The sequence below is a fragment of the Ananas comosus genome, linkage group 17, assembly GCF_001540865.1.
Source record: "Ananas comosus cultivar F153 linkage group 17, ASM154086v1, whole genome shotgun sequence".
NCBI lineage: Eukaryota > Viridiplantae > Streptophyta > Magnoliopsida > Poales > Bromeliaceae > Ananas > Ananas comosus.
The window spans coordinates 3,498,264-3,520,075 of NC_033637.1; the positions used below are offsets into that span (position 1 = coordinate 3,498,264).

The 21,812-nt window shown below is 36.7% G+C and overlaps 2 protein-coding genes and 1 long non-coding RNA gene across 3 annotated transcripts; 2 read left to right on the forward strand and 1 right to left on the reverse strand.

The window, feature by feature from the left end:
- LOC109723117 (probable carboxylesterase 11) lies at positions 10,231-14,974 on the forward strand. The gene is made up of 2 exons (XM_020251338.1): positions 10,231-11,118; positions 14,098-14,974. The coding sequence occupies exons 1-2, from the start codon at positions 10,328-10,330 to the stop codon at positions 14,633-14,635; spliced, it is 1,329 nt and encodes a 442-aa protein (XP_020106927.1). The 5' UTR covers positions 10,231-10,327; the 3' UTR covers positions 14,636-14,974.
- LOC109723119 lies at positions 15,246-16,013 on the reverse strand. Its single transcript, XR_002219622.1, has 2 exons — positions 15,871-16,013; positions 15,246-15,774 (listed from the first exon to the last, which is right to left on the reverse strand). It is a non-coding gene; the product is annotated as an uncharacterized LOC109723119 (long non-coding RNA).
- Positions 19,294-21,271, forward strand: LOC109723355 (LON peptidase N-terminal domain and RING finger protein 3-like). The gene is made up of 6 exons (XM_020251691.1): positions 19,294-19,556; positions 19,646-19,731; positions 19,822-19,970; positions 20,056-20,105; positions 20,480-20,554; positions 20,665-21,271. The coding sequence occupies exons 1-6, from the start codon at positions 19,294-19,296 to the stop codon at positions 21,077-21,079; spliced, it is 1,038 nt and encodes a 345-aa protein (XP_020107280.1). The 3' UTR covers positions 21,080-21,271.

Consider the following 21,812-nt stretch of genomic DNA (forward strand, 5'->3'; position numbering starts at 1 on the left):
AATATTTTTAAAAAGGTATGGTGTTAATAGAGAGAGTAAAATGACATATTATCATTACTTCTTTATAAAAAAAATAATTTTTTAATATATATATGTTATTTTGAAGAATATTTTCTGTATAAATTAGAAGAAATAGACGGAACAATGATGAAACTTGATGGAGGGAGGTTAAATTGAATAATTTGAAATGTTGGAGGAAAAAAAATATAATTTTTAAAAGTTATAGTAAAAAGTGGAAAAAAAAAAAGTTTACCTATAAGGTTTCAATAATTTAGCCTTTATCTTATCTTTGGATTATTAACTTTTAGCTTTTAATACCCTTTTAAATGTTGATCATCCTCTAGTCTTGCACTAACATTTAATATAGCCTCGTAAATATGACCATACAGTTACTGCACTAACATTAAACGCGGAGATCGACTGTCCCTAGAATAAAGTGACAAAGAGTTTGACGGTTGGTACCCGAGGTTTCAAGTTCGAATTCTAGTTGATTCAATTATTATCTAAGTTTATTTTTAAATAAAATAAACAAAACAGATAACGCGAGTTACGTGATATCTTAAAAAAAAAAAAAAAAAAAAAAAAGCACTGAGTGCAGTGCAAGGAACATTGGCGAGTGGTCATTGATTGATCTGTCCACAGCAAATAATATCTTATCCCAACTGTGCTTTAGAATAAATATTGTGCTCAGAATCAATAGGAATCACGTGCAAAGGAATAGTCTAAATAGAAAATGAATATAATAACCTAAAAAAAAAGTTTCATCTTTGTGCCTGAAAAAGATAATAGCTAGATATCTTTTCAAATTAATTTGGAAAACATGTATGTATATATATTGAATCCTTCTGATCGAGTTTAATTTAATTGATCCGACTAATTTTATATAAACGTTTAAGATATTGGATTTAGTCACTTGACAAATTTTGCTAATTAATATCATTTTAGAACACAAGAAATAGGTATTCAAATATTATTATTTTTTGTGACTATGTTATTGAAATTCGGATAATGTCATTCACTTGATTTTTATCATATATGGAGTAGCGTTAGTGTGCTATTAGGAGTACGGTGGCTTTCGTGCTTAATTTTGTGCTATTTTTAATTATGGAACTTTCGAATTGACGATCGGTTTCGCTAGATTTGATCTAACGTATTTGAAGTACCAAAAAAATAAATGTTATGATTTTTTGATATAATTTATTTATTGATCAAAAGGGTTAATTAAAAATCAATTTATTTTTAATGGTTGATGTGTATGCTATTTCTATCGGATAAAATTTTGATAGAAAAATTTTGTACTAACTACAGCATGATCAAAATCTTTGATCGAAATTTTTAGTACTATATTATGATTTTTTATAAGATTTTTATTTTTAGCCATCCATATTTAGTTATTTCGATCACTAGGTAAATAATATCGAAAATCTACAAAATTTATTTTCTACATACTTCAAATTTGCTAGATCAAAACTAACGGAGCCGATCGTCGATTTAAAATTTCTATCATCGAAAATAGATTTGAAGCACTGAAACCTCCATAATCCTAATCGTACACTAGTCCTACTCTCTCTCTCTCTCTCTCTCTCAATATATATATAGAATTATGCTACTATACTATCAATAGTACCAAGTTCTTGGTACTATTGAGTTTTCGGCCGTTGAATGAANATAGAAGCTCAATTCTATATATATATATATATATATATATATATATATATATATATATATATATATATGTGGCTACGAAAAAGTGAATGCGTCTAAATTTCGGATCACCGATATTGAATGATGCAAGAAAAGTTTATTAGCCTCGATGGAATGCGACGATCGGAGGGCGTTTCATTTTTGGTGTTTCGAATTCGAGCGCCATTAGATCATAGAGCACGTTCAATAACTTGGTTATTTGTTTTTTGAGTGAAAATTAAGCAATTAGACTACAAAACATTCAACTGAAAAGAGCTTAGATCGGAGAGTTTCAACCACATTCAGAATTAGTACAGCACGATCTCACGCGCATCATAAAATTCATCACCTGTCCGTCTTTAACAGTGATACAAACTTATAAAGACATAATTTTGGATCCTTTCAAGAACTACTGTGGAAGCCGGAAACATCACAACGTGTGAAAACCAAAGTTTAAAGATTTTCTAAGAATAAATATAATCAGTAAACCGAGTAGCCATAGGCAAGAGACTAAAAGTCACTTAGCTTTTTAGATTCTCTAAAAACAATAAATCATGAGTCTTTGTTCGCAATGATAAGGAGTCTTACTTCTTCGCTAAGCCCCGATCTCAAAAAAATATTATATTCCATTTCTGTAAGTATACAGTAGATCCGAACTAGTAAGATTGTCGCGAGCGTTTGATTTTGCCAACTTAGTTGCGATTCTATCATCGAGAGACAAGAACCATACTATTCACTCCGTAGCTAGCCGAAGAGCCAAATGAGCTCTCCAACTTCTTCTCCCTTCACGAAAAGGAAGCTTCTTTTTGTGATTAGAATAATTATAAGGAGTCCGCCTGGGATACTATCGATTATATTAAGGATTTGATGCTATCGAGTTTTCTACCGTTAGATTTAATCATTTGATTATTTTTATCCGTTAAATTATATTATTCAATCAACCACTCACTCAACCCTAGAGTGTCTACATCATCCTAACCACACATTTTTCAATCCAAAGGATAAAAAATTAATAGCACCAATAGCTTGGTGCTATTGATAGTATTTCAGTCTAGTTCTAATTATGAGTATTTACGAGCTTTTTAAGATTCTATTATTGAGGAATGAGGATGGCCCAAAATGCATAATTAATAACAAGAAGTTGTGCTGCACTGAGTTAGCACTAGAATAGCAGAAATTTTGGTTGATTCCTCAAATAGTTAATGAAAGTGACAGGCACTGCAAGATTGTTGCCCAGACATTGGCATTTCCTTCATTTTTTGTCTCACATTGAAAGTTTTGCCTGGTGAAAAATGCTTTGGTACAAAGATATTATCTGTACTAATTATTGATCGGTAAAAATGTTAGTAAAGATCATGCAGAAATAACTATTTAACTTGCACTTACTACCGATAACCTCGTTAAGCGAGGGTGGACCAGAGACACAGTCTGTGTGCTCTACAGGGCCCACGATGAGTCAGTGGACCATCTATTCACTCAATGCGTTTTTACCAAGTACACCATAGTGATGGGACTCGAGGACGTTCGGGCGGAGGAAGTAGGTGACGGCGTGCTTGTAGTTTGGGATAAGTAGATGGGTGGAGCTACGGTGCGCGCTAGGAGGAATGGACTTTCAGAATTGGTCGCATACTGATGGACGATTTGGAAGGCCCGGAACAATCATGTTTTTTGTAACCTACTGTTTGACCCTGATTTAGCCGTTCAAAGGCTCAAGGCACTCCTAACTTCGTGGAAAGATCTGCTATGAATTTTTTTTTTTTTTTTGGGGTGTTGTTTTTCTTGAGGTTCTTGTTGCCTCACCTCTGTAGTCAAATTTATCTATTCAATAAATGAAGCAGGTAGCGTGCTACCTATTCTCAAAAAAAAATACTTCTTATTTTGATTACTACAGAAATATTCATTTACTTGATTTTATGTTTTGTAATTATGAGAAACTATTGTGTACACTTGGTGTACTAGTACATTCTAATGCTGCATTTTTATTGATTATTTGTTTTATTTGATTTTTCTATCTCTAGCAGCCGATATGTTGTCGTTTTTTAGTTAAAAATTGAGTAATTGAATTAACAACATGAACTGCAGTAAAAAAAAAAAATCTATACAACATTTTCAAAACATGTTTACAAAAAAGAAAATTTTCTTTTAGTACGAGCATTAACATATTAATTAATAATATACAAAGATAATATTCTGGAGAGCTTATTGTTGTATTGCTCTAAGTAAAAAAATAGTAAATGCTTTGGATTATCTTAACTATCATCCTTTCCGGTCACTACAATATAATTGGTTAATTATTTTGTTGTTAAATATTGTTAGTACTCATAATATAGAGCATTCCGATTGATTTATAGATTCAACTCAAAACATAATGTGTAATTTTTTCAAAAAAAAAAAAATATTAAGAACCTATATAAACAATATTTTGGAGGACTCTAGGGAATGGGAAAATTTTTATCACTGTACGATAAGTTTTTCGTTTGTTTTGTTAAGTGATACTATGATGGACATATCGCAATGGATATATTAATTACGGTTACTCCAAAAAATATATATTTTTACGTCCTCAACCTCATTATATATATATATATATATATATATATATATATATATATATATATATATATATATATTCCGATCATTGATTATTAATCTTTAAAATGATTAAATTCTCATTATCTTCTCCCTCCCCATGCTTGTCCAGCCCAGAAAAACTTGCTTTTTAGCCCGGGCTCATGCGATACCCACTTTGGGCCCGATCCAATAACGGCCCAATATCGATGGGCTTGGGTTTTTATGCCTTGTTGAGGCCCAATCCTAGTAAACCCAAAAGGCCAATTGCTTGGTTATTACTAATTGGTCTAAGTCGTCAGGAACTTAGAAAAATTTCGGTTCCACCCAAATCCGTAGTACGGATTTTTGTGAGCAAAATTACTAAGTCCGTGACAAAGCGCTTGTTTAGCTCGGCTCGTGCAACATCTTTTCCGCGTAGAGGAAGATGCTTAGTAAACGAAAAAAAAAGAAAAGAAAAAAGACAAGAGTTTCGGATTTTGGTCTGTAGTTCTAGACTACTGGCGAATTTTAATTTATGATTATTTCAAATAAACTTTAATTTTTTTGAACATAGGTTAGTTTATTGGTTATTAAAGATTTAGATAAATTCAACTATTATTTTGTTAGATCTAACCATAAATTCTAAATACAGATTTCGTTAACTGTTAAGGCTAGCAGCTAATAACAATGTTAATTTTAAAATCCTCAATTAATTCTCAAAATTCCAACTAAAAAAATGTTAAAAAGCATTTACTAATAAGTCTATTTTTAACCTGGTCTATTGGTAAGGTGTCCTCATTAATTAATTAGTTAAAAAAAAAAAAAATGTTCATCCACAGTAGCGTACTCCCCGTAACGCCATCACCATCACGCTTGCTAGATGTTCAAACTATCAATCTAGATGTTCAAAGAGAAGTTATTGCCTGCACCTGTTGTTTAAGGAGTACGTCTGGTATACTTCTAGAAGCACGGAGCGCTCCGTGCTTCCAAGTTGTTTTCGATGTTGGGACTTTCGAATTGACGATCAGCTCCGTTAGATTTGATCTACAGTATTTTAAGTATTTAGAGAATAAATTTTGCAATTTTTTGATATCATTTGCCTAGTGATCGAAGTGGCTTAAAATTAACGACTGAAAATAAAAATCTTACAAAATATGATGATATGACATTAAAATTTTAGATCAAAAATATTGATCTTGTTTTCTATAGTATAAAGAATTTTCTATCAAAATTTTATGTGATTTGAATATTTCTACACCGCTAAACTTGCAAATGGCACACCATGGCCATTAAAATTATTGATTTTGAGCCTCTTTAATCACTAGGCAAATGATATCGAAAAATCACAAAATTTATTTTTTACGTACTTCAAATACTTTAGATCAAGTTTAACGGAGCCGATCATCAATTCGAATATCCCAATATCGAAAACGATTTGGAAGCAAGAAAGCTCCGTGTTTCCAGAAACATACCAGTTTACTCGTTGTTTAAGTACAATTAATACACCGCACCGTCAAAATTCTATCATAAAAAAGTCTACCGTATCAATTGATACAGTTACACTCTATTTGCAATTCGAATTGTAGCAGTTTGATTCGAGTATATCAAACTAAACAATATACTTACATCAATATGCAGTTATAATTCCAGTGGCTAAATTACGGAAAACCCTCCTGTCAAAACTTGCTTTTTCACTTTCCCCTCCTGTCATTTAAAAATCTATACTTTGCTCCCTTATAAAATAAAAAATGTTCACAAGGGGGTATGGTGTGACAAAATGACCATTTTGTCCTTCGCCATTTTCGTCTTCTCCCTCATCCTCCTCATCCGCGGCGGAGGAGGCCGACCTCGGGCGGGACGCAGGCGACGACGCCGTCGTCGAGGAGGACGATCTCGTTGAGGGTGTCGGCCATGCGGCCGATGGAGGGCGGGATGCAGCTGCCGAGTTTGTTGTGGGCGATGACGACAATGGAGGCCGGGGAGTCGCCGAGGTTGGAGGGGATGGGCCGGCGGCGGCGGAGGCGGTTGGAGTTGAGGAAGATGGCGTCGAGGGGCAGTCGAAGAGGAGGTTGAGCTCGTGGAGGAGGGCGAGGCCGGCGAGGGCGCCGTCCCGGAAGCCATCGAAGCAACAAGAAAGAGGGGCGGAGGGGTATTTTTGGCATAAAAATAAATATTATAACGGAAACCTAACAGAACCCTAACGGTAGGAGGTGAAGTGCACATTTTTTATTTTACAAGGAGGCAAGGTGTAGATTTTTAAATGACAAGGAGGGAAAGTGAAAAAGCAGGTTTTGACAGAGGAGTTTTCTGTAATTTAGCCTAGTTTTAATTATATATAACCAAATAGTTTCTTATTAGATATATTTTATTAGTTCAGCGAGAGTAAAAAATTAAATACAAATATTTTTAGAGATTTTTCCAGGATAAGTGATATGGCAAGAAGTTGTAGCAACTAACTTTCCATTCACATAAGATGGATATTAAGTAGTTGGTGATTCCATCCTATCAATTAATCAACAAATACAAGTAGGAATTGACCAACACTGTCTAACTGGAACAAATATTTTATTTTTCAACTGGGGACTTGCAAATGGAGACAGCCAGACAGGGAGCAAAGGCTTTTGGTAGATGATATGCTTCTCTCACTTTGTCACCTGATGACTTGTACATCTATTTATTAGTGAACTATTTTTAGAGTCCCGCTGCTATACTCTTGTGACGACGTTCATCTTCGTACTCATAAATTATTTTCGATGATAGAGTTTTTGAATCGACGATCCATACTGTTAAACGTTATCTAGATCATTTAAAATTTTTAGAAATCAAATTTTATAATTTTTTGACATTATTTATCTTACGATCAAAAGCTCGCAAAATTGATAATTTTTAACGACCGGTATAAAATAGTTGCTAGTTTAACGATATAAAACAATCAGAATCGGTTAAATTTTTGATAGAAATTTTATTCACTATTTAGATAAAAGATCAATAACTCCGATCTTAAATTGAAGAATTCAATCATCTATGTTTAGGATATCATTCTATTTCGACTGTTTATTTATACCCATCGATGGATTTTATCGTGACTTTGAAAAATTACGAAATTTATTTTTTAAAAATTTTAAATACTCTATATCATATTTGACGGAGTGAATCGTCGATTCAAAATCTCCATCATCGTAAACGATGAGTATGAAGGGCTCTATACTCGTAAGAGTATAGTAATCATACTCCTATTTTTAGGAAAAATTTCTTCAATACCCTTCCAAGCAGCTCTAATTTCATGAATACCCTTCAAAATTTTAAAATTTCATATTTGCCCTTCAAAAGTATGGAAAAGTTTCAAAAATACCCTCACTGCTAGCAATCTGTTATATTAGTTTCAAAATACCAATTGTACCCTCTATTTTAATTTAATCACCACTCTCACAAATTTTTTTTTGAATATATGGAGACCCCCTCAATTACAACCCATTGTGAAATAGCCTTCTAAATTTAACTTTTTAATTAAAGTCTTTAAATTGAATGATTTTTTATTATAAAATTAGAGATTTCATCTAATCCATTAATGATTCAAACAAATTTAATAATTTTAATAACTTCGTAGTATATAAAATTAAATAAGTTTCTGTTCAAAAAAGAAAATTAATAAAAACTTCAAGGATTTATTTAAATGACCTATAGTTGATAGTTTTAGTATAAATATCAAAAAAATAAGTGAAAAAAATTTGATTTTTAAACAAAAAGTGAACAAATTAAGGGTAAAATGGTAATTTCATATTTTGAAATCAAATAAAAAAATGCTATGCCGACAGAAGTTAGCAAAAAGTAATGGCGAGGATATTTATGAAAGAAATATTGTATTTAGAGGGGTATTTGTGAAATTTAAAAAATTAAAAGGGTAGTTATGATATTTCATAATTTTGTGAGGGTACAAATAAAATTAACCCCTATTTTTATGTATTCACCGGCAAACTGTACAAGCTGGTGGATTGATCTAGGTAGATCAAATCGGTGAATGCATTACTAGGAGCATCTCGGCTATTTAATCGACATATAAATAGCGATTCTCTTTCCTTCTACTTCTGCATGGCGGATCTAATTTTCGAGAGTAAGATCTTATCCAGAGCATTCTATTTTCTTATCACAGTTTGAGTTGATAAAATTAGAATAACGATGGAGTTTTCTCTGAGTTTAGGAGAATTTCCGCTAGTGTTCCTTTGGTACTCCTCTACGAGGCCAAAGGGGAAAGAACCAATCTTTTTTTCTTTCAAAAATTTTTGGCATCGATTTTTTTTTAGTTCTTTTTTTCCCCACTTTTGATCCGACCTAACATCTTACTGTGAAATTGGTTTCATAACCTACAGTACTATGATCTCAAAATATACTATAACATTACACAATAAATTTTAAAATGCTAACTCCTGATATATAGTTTTTAAGACTATGAACAAATAATAAATTTCAAATATTATTTAAGTTTTTTAGATATTGCTCGTCACGTCCATTAATTAGATAATATTAATAATCCAATATTTAGTGTGGTACATATGATGTACGGATGCACAGGGTTCGTGCAACAATCTCTCAGTACGACCAGCGAATAGGGGCCCACAATCTGACCGACATGCGCCATCGATCTACTCAATGCGCTGCTTAATTCAACTAATCATCATTAATAAAAACCAAACAACCCACACTTTTTAAAGCACCTGGGCTATACTGCTACGTGTACCTTAGAATGTACCCCAGAATACTACGGCTTTTTGAATGATTTGAAATTTTAATCCGATAAAAATTTGAAGTTTAAAAGTTACATTAATTTTAAGGGCTCGAAAACATTGATTAACCGATAACATTTTGGTTCATTTTGGATATGGATGGTAATAATAGAAGTTACTTTTTTTGGAATAAGATTTAAAATATTTTTTTTACAGCTTATTATTTTACGGACTAGATGATCGATATACCTCATCGTATTTTCTTATTTATTTTATTTTTAAATTATTATTAAAAATATTAAAATATTATATTTTTATTTGGTTTTTAATGCTTCGCGTCAATATTTTTTTTTATTTTGAGAGAAAGATAGCATGCTATTCGTTTAATTTTTTAAAAAATAAATTTTATTGAAAATATAAAATAACTAAACTTTGAATTTAAAATTTATGTTATATATGAAGTGATCTCTATAGTGTTTAATCTTATTTCCTCCTCTTCTCTGCTTGTACAGGTCATAATTTACTTTCATTGTTGTAATGGTTTTACAAGCTTAATAAAAATTTAGAAACAAATTTTATTTAAACAAAAATCATGTAATTTATAATATTATAAAATTTTATTTAATTTTTAGCGACAAATCTTGTAAAAAGTATATATATATAAAAAAAAATAGGACACAACGTTTTGAATCGCAAAATAATAAACCAATGCTTAGCTTTTTTATATATATTTTTTTATAGGATCTCGTACCATCACGGACATGCTCTCTCATCTAGTCATCTCATCAAAAACATTCCAAAAAGGGCCGAAATAATATTTGGTATTGACGGGACATTGAAATTTATCTAATGTAAGAGTTACTTTTTTATTTTTTAAAAAAAATTATAAAACTAATATGATAAAATTAGATTATTACAATCCCAATAATATTTTAATTTTAAACTAAACAAAAATATGTATGTGATATATTCTCCCCCGCAATCCCAACGAAATTAAGCTTTAAACTTCTAATCTTTTACCAGAAAATGAGAAAAAAAAAATTCTACTAATCAATTCGCAGGGTACCATTATTAGTCAGATTAGATTAGGAAGATTAGATCATTAAAGATTAAATTAAGAAGATAAGAAAGCGCTGCAGGGACAAGCTGGCACACCGCGCTCACCACCACCCTCACACTCACCATCAGCATCGCCACCGCCAACAACAGCAACAAAAAGAAGCGCCTTCCCCATCCCCCCCCCCCCCAATCCCGTGCTTCCCCCTCCCCTCTCCCATGGCCCCACCCCTTTTCCCCCTCCCTCACTCCACCCAGATTCCCACCCTATCTCCCCCTCCTCTTCCGACGACGACGACGACGACGACGACGACGCCATGCCCAGCGTAGGGATCAAGCTCTACAGCGTCCTCTTCAAGCTCCTCCTCCGCCACCGCCTCCACCACCTCCCCGGCTCCGGCTCCTCCTCCGGCGGCGGCGGAGGAGGAGGCGCCGCCGCCGCCGGAGGAAACCCTTTCGGGGTATCATCACGCCCCGACGCCGATGGCGTCGCCACCAAGGACATCCACATCGACCCCCTCACCTCCCTCTCCGTCCGCATCTTCCTCCCCGATCCCTCCCTCTTCGCCCCCTCCCCCCACCAGCACCCCCCTCTCCGCCGCAACAGCTTTCCCGCTCCGCCGCCCTCCGCTGCGGCCCCCGATCTGTCACGCCGCGCCAGCTTCGGCGCCGCCGCGTACCGCGGGTACCTCCCCGCCCTCGATGGGGGCGGGGGCCGGGGCCGCGCTGCGGCGGCGCGGCGGCTCCCCGTGGTGGTCCAGTTCCACGGGGGCGCGTTCGTCTCCGGGAGCGCCGATTCGGCCGCGAACGATCTCTTCTGCCGCCGGATCGCGCGGCATTGCGAGGCGATCGTGATCGCGGTCGGGTACCGGCTCGCGCCGGAGTGCCGGTACCCCGCGGCTTTCGAGGACGGGCTCAAGGTGCTCAATTGGCTCGCGAAGCAGGCGAATCTGGCGGAATGCAGCAAGTCGATGGGGAGCATCAGGCTCGGGGCCGGGGGCGGCGCTGGGGCCGTGACCGCGAAGGCCGGTGTGCAACGCTACATTGTCGATGCCTTCGGGGCCTCGTTGGTGGAGCCGTGGCTCGCGGCTCATGCCGATGTCTCCAGGTTCCTTTCTGCCCTCCTGCTGTTCTTTAGCATTGCTCGCGCAATTGTGGTTTGATCTGTAGAATATTCATGGTCACTTTCATTTTATTGCATCGTAGGATAAAGATGTGTAGTTTGTTTGAATTGCAAAATAATACTGCAAACTAAAAAAACAAAAAAATGGTGATGTTGTAGGATTATGGTGAGAATTAAGGGGTGGAAGCTTGTGCTCAAAATTTTATGCCCATTGGTACCGGACTAGGTGATGCAATTGGTTAAATTAGCTCTGAATGCTTATGACACGCCGAACAATGTCTAGTACTGTAAGTTTTAATAGCTTAAGGATAGCTGAAGAAAGAGGGCTAAGAATACGCCTTCTCATTGTCTTCTTATGTTCATTTTGTACTTAAATATGTGGCTAGTTGATTGCGCAGGTTCAAAGGTATAACCAGTTATTGCTACTTGCAGAATATAATCCTATGGAGTTTTAGCTGTGTTGAATATGATGGTCTTGTGAGATATCTGTGATCTTGTATGTATGTGCTTTTGAAAGTTGCTTGAAATTGAATATTGTGTAGGATTATTAAACTATAAATAGGGATTTCATGTACGAATGACGAGTATTGCAGTCAATGAAGTTTTTTTGAAGGATTAACTGCATACATAGATTTAGGAGGTTGCCAATTTGTATCATGTTAATGATCATGAGGATAATAAGCATAGAAATATGAATAACTGAAAGTCAGAATTTGGATTAAGGAGCACAAAATTACTGCTAAATCAAATTGAGTTAGAAGAACAATCTTTTGTTCCATTGGCCGATTTCCCAGGCTAGCTTGTTTGATCGATTGGGCGATCTATTGATTTAATCTGTGCATGTTTCCAAACGAAGCATCATGAAGAACCAGGAAAATAAAGTGGAGTTGCCCTCTTTGTTTTCTTGTTTTATTTTCTCATTGAGCACTGTTTGAAAATGCGCGCCTGAGGCGCGCGCCTAGGCGCGAGGCGCAGGCCTCAGCGCCTCAGCAATAGTGAGGAGCAGCACTATTGCTGAGGCGCGCGCCTCCGGCCTGAGGTGCGTGCCTCAAGAGGCGCGAGGCGTGCCTGAGGCGCGCGCCTTGCAATATTTAAGTTTATAGGGATTTTTTATTCAAGTTTTTAAGTTGTCGGATTTTGAATTTACATCTTATACTTTAACCTGATAAGATATTTAAAAAATCTTAAAAGAAATTTTTAAAAAATGTAAGTTTTCGGGTTGTCGGATTTTGAATTTGTATCTTATACTTTAAACCCGATAAGATACTTAAAAAATCTTGAAAGAAACCCACAAAACTCTTAAAAAACCAGCCGCTCGCCCCCTCCTCTCCATCTCTTGTTCTCCCACATCCTCTCTCTGTCGAGCATCCAACAGTAGCTGTGTTAGCAGCGGCAGCAAACCAGCGGTGGCCAGAACAAGCAACTAGCAGCAATGGTAGTAGAAAATAAGAAGCAGCTGCAGCATAAGCAAAAACATCAAATTAAACTATATGCATGTGTTTTCTTTACTCTTTGATGGTTATTTGGAATTTATTAATGTAGAACATCAAATTAAACTAAACTTAGTAAATGTGAGCCTCGCCTTCTTGAGGCACGCGCCTCGCAGTGCACCTCGCGCCTAGGCTCCAGGAGAGTCTTGTGCCTCTCCGCGCCTCGCGCCTGACTTTGACTGGATCAGAAGCTAGAGAGAGAGAGAGAGAGCGCGCGCGCGCTTCAATATGCTGTCAGCTACTTGGCCTTGCTTGTACAAGAAAGAAATGATATTTGAGGTCTATCATCAACTCATGGAATATGAGAAGAAACGGGCAATGGTGCAATTTTGGAGAAAGAAACACATTTTTGCTACCTCCTCCTTTTCCTTCTGTTCGGAATATCTAGCCAATGACCGTCTATGATATACTAAAACCATTTCATCAATATCTAATGAAATTTAATGAATATAACACCTTAAGCAAAACAAATTTATGATGGTGTTAACCTTGCTTCAACTAATATCATGCTTTGTTTGAGCTTTCTCTTCAATTTATGTCTTCTTGGATTTTGCCAGGTTGCATTAAGGAAAAGTCGTTTTGATTTCATTCTTCTTGTGCTATTATCATAAAGCATCATTTGATTTCAAGTATGACATGGTGAACATCTTAGATTCATTAGGAGAGATAATTCAGCTAGTGGCCCCCTTAATACTAGAGCATAGACACTGATCGAGTTTAGGTTGATGTAACTTGATAGACACCGATTAGGCAACTTTTTCACTGGTATGCACATTGATATACCTTAAGTTGCTTCTGTGCCATATATGCCAAATAGCATGCCAACTAACATGCACTGGCAATTCTAAAGGCAATACACAAGCTTATATCTAGTTCTTTAATGTGATTGAAGATTTATAACTTTTGACTAAATATTCTCTGCTTGAATCTTTGTTTAAAAGCGACACACAAGTGAGGTCTAATCCATGCAGTGAGTAGATAAACTCTAAACATTAAAACAAGGTATTACTAAACTCTGCCGTCATAGAAGAAACAGAGAAGAATGTGAACATTTCTGTATTATCAAAAAATTTTAAAAAAAAATCTTTCGAAGCACTATATTAAGTGTACTAATATCAACCAATTGCTAATAGATGGCACATTAGATGATTGATATGTTAGACACTAACACTACATGGCTAGCTTAATTTTGGTACTCATGTTATGCATTATCCTTTTTATGCTGTACCAATGGTAACTTCTTCCTGAAGAAAATATCGTTTTTTTAACCCCTGTGCAAATGCTTTTCTTACCTCTTTTTGTAATAACCTATTCATGCTGTTGGTTATTCTTTTGCTATAATCTGGCATGTTTTGAAATTGATCCTTCAATGTTGCTTTTCAAATTTCATGAAGTTGATTAATTCACTGGTTATTATTTTCCCTCTTACGAAGTGCTCCCTATTCTAAATTTCCTTCCTACTATGCTGTAACAGGTGTGTTCTCCTCGGCGCAAGTTGCGGAGCAAACATCGCAGATTATGTGGCCCGAAAGGCAGTCGAGGCTGGGAAGCTATTAGACCCCGTCAAAGTGGTCGCGCAGGTTCTAATGTACCCATTCTTCATTGGCAATGTCCCAACTCAATCGGAAATAAAGCTAGCAAACTCCTACTTCTACGACAAGCCGACGTGCCTGCTTGCCTGGAAACTCTTCTTACCTGAGGAAGAGTTCAGCTTAGACCATCCTGCCGCAAACCCTTTAGTACCTGGAAGGGGCCCGCCATTGAAGTGTATGCCCCCGACTTTGACTGTGGTCGCGGAGCACGACTGGATGAAGGACCGCGCAATCGCTTACTCCGAGGAGCTCCGGAAGGTGAATGTTGATGCGCCGGTCCTTGAATACAAGGACGCAGTCCATGAGTTTGCAACACTTGATATCCTGCTCAAGACGCCGCAAGCTCAGGCCTGTGCCGAGGATATTGCTATATGGGTCAAGAAGTATATATCTTCTCGCGGACATGAGTTCTCGTATTAGATATTGTAGATTAGACGGTACGGGTTTTTTCAAACCATTTTAGGTATTGGGAAAAGAGCTGGAACCTTCCTCCCTGAAGTTAAGTTATTGCACGACGAAGGCTACGGCTACTGATCATTAGTACGTTCAACCACGCAGAGCTACATTTGACGCAGTAAGAGAGAGCGCAGAGCTGCATTTGATGCAGTAAGAGAGAGAGAGCGAGAGGAAGGGAGATACAGGGAGAGGATGTATTGATCTGCTTTAACTTGTGTTAATGACAGTCAAGTTCTTTGGCACGTGTTATGCCATTAAATGCACGAACCATTCTATATAAATAAATATCCATGATAATCCAAATTCTCTTTTTCTTTAAATGATGATATCAACAGATTTGGTTTTGATAATCTATTTTGATATTGACAAGCGGATTTATCAAAATTAAATAAATTTGACCTAATTTAGTAAACCTAATATGCTTGCTTTCAAAATCATGCCCGTTGATATCACTTTGCCCTTTCTTCTTGTTTTCCTCTTGCTCTTTTCATCTCCGTCTCTTCTAAGGCAGTAAAATTATCTAGTTCTACTCTATGTGCTGCTTAGATATCAGCTTTGAAGATACCCAAAAGAGTTCATTTTAATACACAACTATATATATAAGAAGAGAAAGAAATAACATCTCACTTGCTAACTATAAGAATTACCAATAAAGATAATCACCAACCAACCAATGAAACAGTAATCTGAAACAAGCCGGAGAAATACATGGAAGGGAAACAATATATAAGCAAACAACAACAGGAAGGTAACTAACAGTAGGCCTCTTCTCTTCAACCTAGTAGAAGAGTGAAATTAGGAACGCGAGCCCGGCGAAGAGGGCGGAAGCGGTTGACGGGATCTCGCGGAAGGCGGAGGAGCTACCTCCGCCACCTCCGCCACCTCCGCCACCAGCAGTTGGCGGGGGTGTGGGGCCGTCCGCAGCCATTGCAGACGCGCTCATCAGCAATACCGCCATGAAGAGCACCGCGGTGCGAACGGCGAGAGAAGAACTTGCAGTAGTTGCAGCCATTTCCTTGAAGAGGTAGCAGAGGAGATGATACTTGCTTTGGTTACTGGGGTTTTGGTATGAGGTGAGAGTTCTCTGCTCTGCAGTTTATAACCTGGAGATGATTGAATTGGTCAAGGTATAGGGTTATTGTTGAAATGTCTTATTCAAAAACCCAAAAAAAAAAAAAAGAAGAAGAAGAAAACAATACCAATACACAACTAAGAAAATGGTGCCATGTAACCAAAATACAACATTAGTGTGCTAGATTATTATTATTGGCTTTATTCAACACGAAATAGGCGACGACCAGAAGAAAACAACGAGGTAGCCGCCCAGTACGTAACGTATGCATAGTTCCCTTCAAAATATATTGTCAAAGGTTACACCTAACAAAGCCTGGTATATAAAGAAGCTTCTATGATTGAGCTACAAATGGGAGAGAGAGAGAGAGAGAGGTTAGAAGGTTCCACCTCAATTTGTAATAATAATATAACTTACGTGGCGGTTCCGCCACCTGCAAACTGGTACCAAAAAATAAATCTAATACAAAATAATTTTTATTCACGTGCACAATATAAATCGGATGAATTATATCAAAAGAAGATGAAACACAGAATTTTAATTTAAGGTTAATTGTATATTGTTTTCTGTAAATATATTAAATAGCAGATATGTTTCTATAAAATTTAACTTTTTATATTTATTCCTACAAAAGTCTTAACGATTTTAAATATCTTCATGCTGTTACGATCTTTATACAGTTAACCATAAATAAAATACTTAATTTTGATTAGTTAATGAGATAAATTAACATTTTTATTCTTTTTTTAATTATTTGTGAAGGTAGAAAAAAAAAATGACCACCGGAGATTTTTGGGAGGATATTACTATATAATTCTAGCAGTAAATTACGTTTCTGAAAGGACATATTTGTGATAGTAAAAGTGCCATTGCACTTATCTTTTATCGAAATATAAATAATGCTTTAACGGTAACAAATCAGAGAAGCGAATGCGGATATTACTAGACTTTTGTAAAAATAAATATAAAAAATTAAACTTTGTAGAAATATATTTACTATTTGATATATTTACAAAAAATTGTATGAAATTAACTCTAAAATTTGTGCTATTGAATGACGAATACGGAAATTTAAACTTAAGGATTCTAAGAAATTTAAACTTAAATATTCTACGATAACTAACTAGCTGGTTTGCTAGTCCAATTAGTTAACCTTTAAAACGGGGAAATTTACGTAACGTGTCCAAATATATATCTAATTACATGTACAGAACTTTGGAATTTTCTTTTGAGGAAAGATATACATCCTTATCATAGACGAACAAATTAAATTACAATTTCCACATATAGAACTTTTCTCCTTGGGTAAAAAAAAAAATACCAGAATTGTTACACTTGTCAACCAATCAAACCCAGTTTATTCTTTCATTTTCTAATTAATTTAATTATTTGTCCTATGTAACTGTAACATTGACTTTTGTAAGTCATTAAATTAAACCATCAAAAAGGCTTAGTTCTACGGAAATGCTTAATCGTCACGCAAACAAGCATGCGGAAGAAGTCAAAGGTTGGAAATTTAAAAAAATTTAAAATTTTATAGAAATCTAGTATTTTTATTTTTCAATTTTTCTTTTACAAAAAATATAAAAAAATATTTTTCAAAAAGTTAGTTTCTTTAAAAGTAAACAAGNAAAAAAAAAAAAAAAAAAAAAAAAGGGAATGATTTTCGATGCTGCGTAGATGACATTTGAGCTGCAGGTAAATATGATATTAGCATTGTGTTTGATACTGCAGAGATTATTTGGACAAATTTTATTGCTGAGGAGAAGATCTATGCAATTCTACACGCTATAAACATTGTCACTTTCCTTTTCTGTTGTTGAACTACCATTAACAGTGATTCAAAAAAAAAAACAAAAAAAAACAGTTATTATTGTGATTACTTGGGTGCAATGAGTTGGACAATTGCTGGCCTGGTGGCTGATTGCAATGTTATTCTGCATCAGCACAATAACATTCACCTCCTCTATTTGTATTACAAGAGCTTTTAACCTTCGAGCGTATTATCTAAGAAAAGATCCCTTACAACGAACAATCCATCCAAAAAAGATATCTTATGGTGATGGTTGACGAAGGGGATATGGAATGGGCCCTTGGTGAAGATGTTGGTGAAGTTTGGGAGAGGGCAACGCGTGGAGATCGTAATAGAAAAAGGGTGACGAACACATCTTTAGTTGTAGCTTGCTTATGGATTACATGGGCAGAAAGGAACAATATAATTTTCGGAGGGATCAATGGTAAGCCGCTGGCAGTGGTCAATAAGGGTAGATTGCTGGCGAAGCAATAGGAGGATATTTGTGTGGACAATCATCACTTATCTTAGATTGATTGTTATAATCTGGCAGATTTTTTTGTAGACGGTTTCCAACTATTTTTTCTTTTTCTTTTTCTTTTTTTCGAAATTAGTTGCCTCATTTCCGTAGCAATCAAATCTGATAAACTATTTAGGTTATATAGCAGTACAGTAATTAATGGTGCACAAATAATAATAATTAAAACACCACGTCATTTTTACATCAACGATGTGTCAAATAAATTAAATTGTGGGATATGAAATATGGTTATAATAACTCTGAAAGTTAGAGGTAAAAATTATAATAAATTAAAATTTAAAGACTATAGTATCACCTAACTCATAATTTGAGAATCAAACTTGCAATTTATCATTCTTAAAATTTTGAACGATTGGATAGTCAAATCAAGAAAAAGTCATACAATTTTTTTTTTAAATTTTTTGATTTGTTAAGAAAGTGGATGGTTAAGATATTTAGCATAAAACTAAGGCTAAATTACAGAAAACCCCCTTATAATAACCCGCTTTTTCACTTTCCCTCCCTGACATTTAAAAACCTACACTTTGCCCTCCTGTAAAATAAAAAATGTTCACTTCACCCCCTACCGTTAGGGTTCCGTTAAAAAATATATTTTTATGCCGAAAATACCCCTCCGCCATCTCCATGTTGCTTCGCCTCCCTCCGGCTCGCCACCTCGCCGCCTCCTTGCCGCCTCGCCGCCTAGCTGCCTCGCCGTCCTCCACTGCCACGCCCTCACCCACATCCCCTTCGTCGTCCTCCGCCGCCTCGCCTTCGCCTTCTTTCCCCTTCTTCTACTGTCACCCACCTCGATTTTTCCTACTGTCGCCGAAATCGAGGATGGCGAGGGTGCAGGAGGAGAAGGGGAGCAGGTGGAGAAGAAAATGGAGAGAAATCGCGACCGATTGAGGTGGGAATCACGGCAGAATGAAGGGGCGGCTGAGGAGGATAGGGAAGAAGACAACAATGGCGAGGGGCAAAATGGTCATTTTACACACCGTAACCTCCTGTAAACATTTTTCATTTTACAGGGGGGCAAAATGTAGGTTTTGAAATGTCAGGGAAGAAAAGTGAAAAAGCGGGTTATTACAGGGAGGTTTTCTATAATTTAACCTAAAACTAATTATGGCTGTACAAACCTACGCCCCCAATTCAAAAAATTCGACCGTTACACTCTCCCCGTCCCCAAAGAGCAAAAGTATCTCCTTTCCTAAACCTCACATGTTTTTAGGAGATCAATGGCACCGAAGGAAAACACTAACAAGACCACCTCACCAAGAACATCCTCCTCCTCCTCCTCCTCCTCCCACCTCTCCGGCGCCATGATCAAGCAGAGCGTCCTAAGCCCGGGGTTCCGGTCGGTGGCCGCCATGGCCGGGTGGGACGAGGAAGCTCTCTTGCTCGCGAGCCTCGTCGTCGAGGACACCCCGGTGCGAGAGTCCCGTCACAAGAGACGCTCCAATCCCCACCTCAAATCCCCTCCGAGCACCAGTTCCAACCGGTCCTCGTCGACTTCCAAATACCCATTTCGTCCCATCCATCCTCCTCGGTGCTCCTTCGATCTCTAATGGGCTCTTTCGGTTCTCGCAGGAAACGAAGATCCCGAAGGCGGTCCACGAATTTGGTCCCCCCCGTGGTTCTCTCTCTTGATGATGACGAGCTAAGTGATAAGAAAGGTTCGATCTTGTTCTTGTCTAAATGTAAAAATGTTGAATTGATTCTCGTTGGGTTCTCCAAATTTGATTTTTGGGTTTCGATTGATTCAGACTCGGGTGATGCGAGAAAAGAAATGGGGACTATTGCTGCTGAGGAGAAGAAGAAGAAGCCGCCATTAGCAGAGGGGGCTTCACCGGAGAAGCTCTCGAGCAACGCGCTCCCGTGTATGGATCGGCTGAGAGAGGAGCTTTCTTGCGCCGTAATAAGCCATTTTTTAGTTTCTCCTTGTCTCGATTTTGGATTGTTCTATTGACCTTGTCCTAATTTAATTTAGTGTTTGCTAGATTTGTTTGGAGATTTGCTTCGAACCAAGCACTACTCCCTGTGGGCACAGGTAAAAAACCAATTTTTATTGAATTTAGTCCTTCAAATCCATAGAAAATTTTGTATATGATTACTGGATGTAAAATGATAGTAAGATTTGATATAATCACTGCAACTATTTGCTCAATCGCAAAGTTTTCTATGGATTTGAAGGACTAAATTCAATAAAAATTGGTTTTTTACCTGTGCCCACAGGGAGTAGTGCTTGGTTCGAAGCAAATCTCCAAACANATTTTGTATATGATTACTGGATGTAAAATGATAGTAAGATTTGATATAATCACTGCAACTATTTGCTCAATCGCAAAGTTTTCAACTTGTTCTGTTTTAGCCTCTATTAGCGAATTGAAAACATCCTTTTTCCTTTTTTCTTTTTAATAACAGCTTCTGCATGAAGTGCTTAAAGTGTGCTGCAGCTAAATGCGGAAAAAGGTGTCCTAAATGCAGGCAACTGATCAGGTAAAAAGAAAAACAAAAAATCTCACCTTAAAGAGTGCTCCTTTGTTAACAATATGAAAGGGTTTTGTAAGAATCGAGTTCAATGTATTCATTTTATGTGTGTTTTACAGCAATGGGAGATCTTGCACAGTGAACACAGTTCTTTGGAACACAATTCAGCTCCTGTTTCCGGAGGAAGTCGGGGCGAGGAAGAGCTCCACAGACCCAAAAATCACTTCTGATCAAAGCACCGAACCCTCTTCCGAAGGTTCAGAGCGAAGCAACAGCGACATCACCAGAAGCAGCAGCATGAGAAGCTACACCCAAGTTTCTGAAACAATGGATCGGGTGGGCAGAAGAAGGGCGGCGCCGAGCCGCCAATCGGAGGATGCCGCGTTGGCTTATCGGTTGCAGAGGGAAGAGTTCATGGTAGCTTTCCGGAGCAGCCGCGAGGAGCAGCGGAGTGCCCTCTACGCTGCTAGCGCCAATCTCCGATCTATGGCCTCTAGAGCTATTCATTTGCGGACTAGAAGTCGGCACTCATAATATGCATGTTACCGTTATTCCGCTTTCTGAAACAATTTGGCAGAACATTCAGACTAAAACACTTCATTTGATGGAATTGTATCGAATTTCGTAGATGTTGATTAGCACTTTTTGGCGGTACTTAGCCCAATATTTGAATTCTTCACTGTTCTAACATGTTGTAGGAATCCTCTTTGTTAAAGCATTGGTGTGATCAGATGGAAAAATCGAAATAATATTACAGCGGTACATTTTGCAGATTGATCAGATGGAAAACACGAATCTAAACACACATTTTATCGAATTGAATTATCATTATTATTGTTATTATCATTTTAGTGTTGCAGGACATATTAGAAACTACTGTCCGGCCCTGGTCCATTATGAATCACTATCTCTTTTTCTTTTTTACTAAAGAAAAAAAAGGTGTTTATCGGTTTATGCACACCTTCGTATTCGTGCACTACATAAAATTGAGAAATGCTAGCTATATGTTCTAAAAAGTGGTGTATATCCTACACCACTTTGTCCCAAGATTCGTGATTTTTTAAATTTTTTAATAGTTTATAAAAAAAAATAGTTAAAAAGATAAAAGCAAAATATTGATTTTTAGATGGAGAATTAATATAAAATTTACAATCTTTTTAGAATATATAGGTAGCATTGCTGTTTCATTATATACAACACTATTAATTTTTTTTTAATTCTAATATACAAATTTAGCTTTTCTGTACTATCCACGACATTCATATAT

Excerpts from the sequence above, each read along its gene's own strand:
- LOC109723355 (XM_020251691.1), top strand. The coding sequence starts at position 19,294 with ATGGCACCGAAGGAAAACACTAACAAGACCACCTCACCAAGAACATCC. Across the intron at positions 19,557-19,645 it reads CCGAGCACCAGTTCCAACCG|GAAACGAAGATCCCGAAGGC; the intron begins GTCCTCGTCGAC and ends CGGTTCTCGCAG. Across the intron at positions 20,106-20,479 it reads ACTACTCCCTGTGGGCACAG|CTTCTGCATGAAGTGCTTAA; the intron begins GTAAAAAACCAA and ends TTTTAATAACAG.
- LOC109723117 (XM_020251338.1), top strand. The coding sequence starts at position 10,328 with ATGCCCAGCGTAGGGATCAAGCTCTACAGCGTCCTCTTCAAGCTCCTC. Across the intron at positions 11,119-14,097 it reads GCTCATGCCGATGTCTCCAG|GTGTGTTCTCCTCGGCGCAA; the intron begins GTTCCTTTCTGC and ends ATGCTGTAACAG.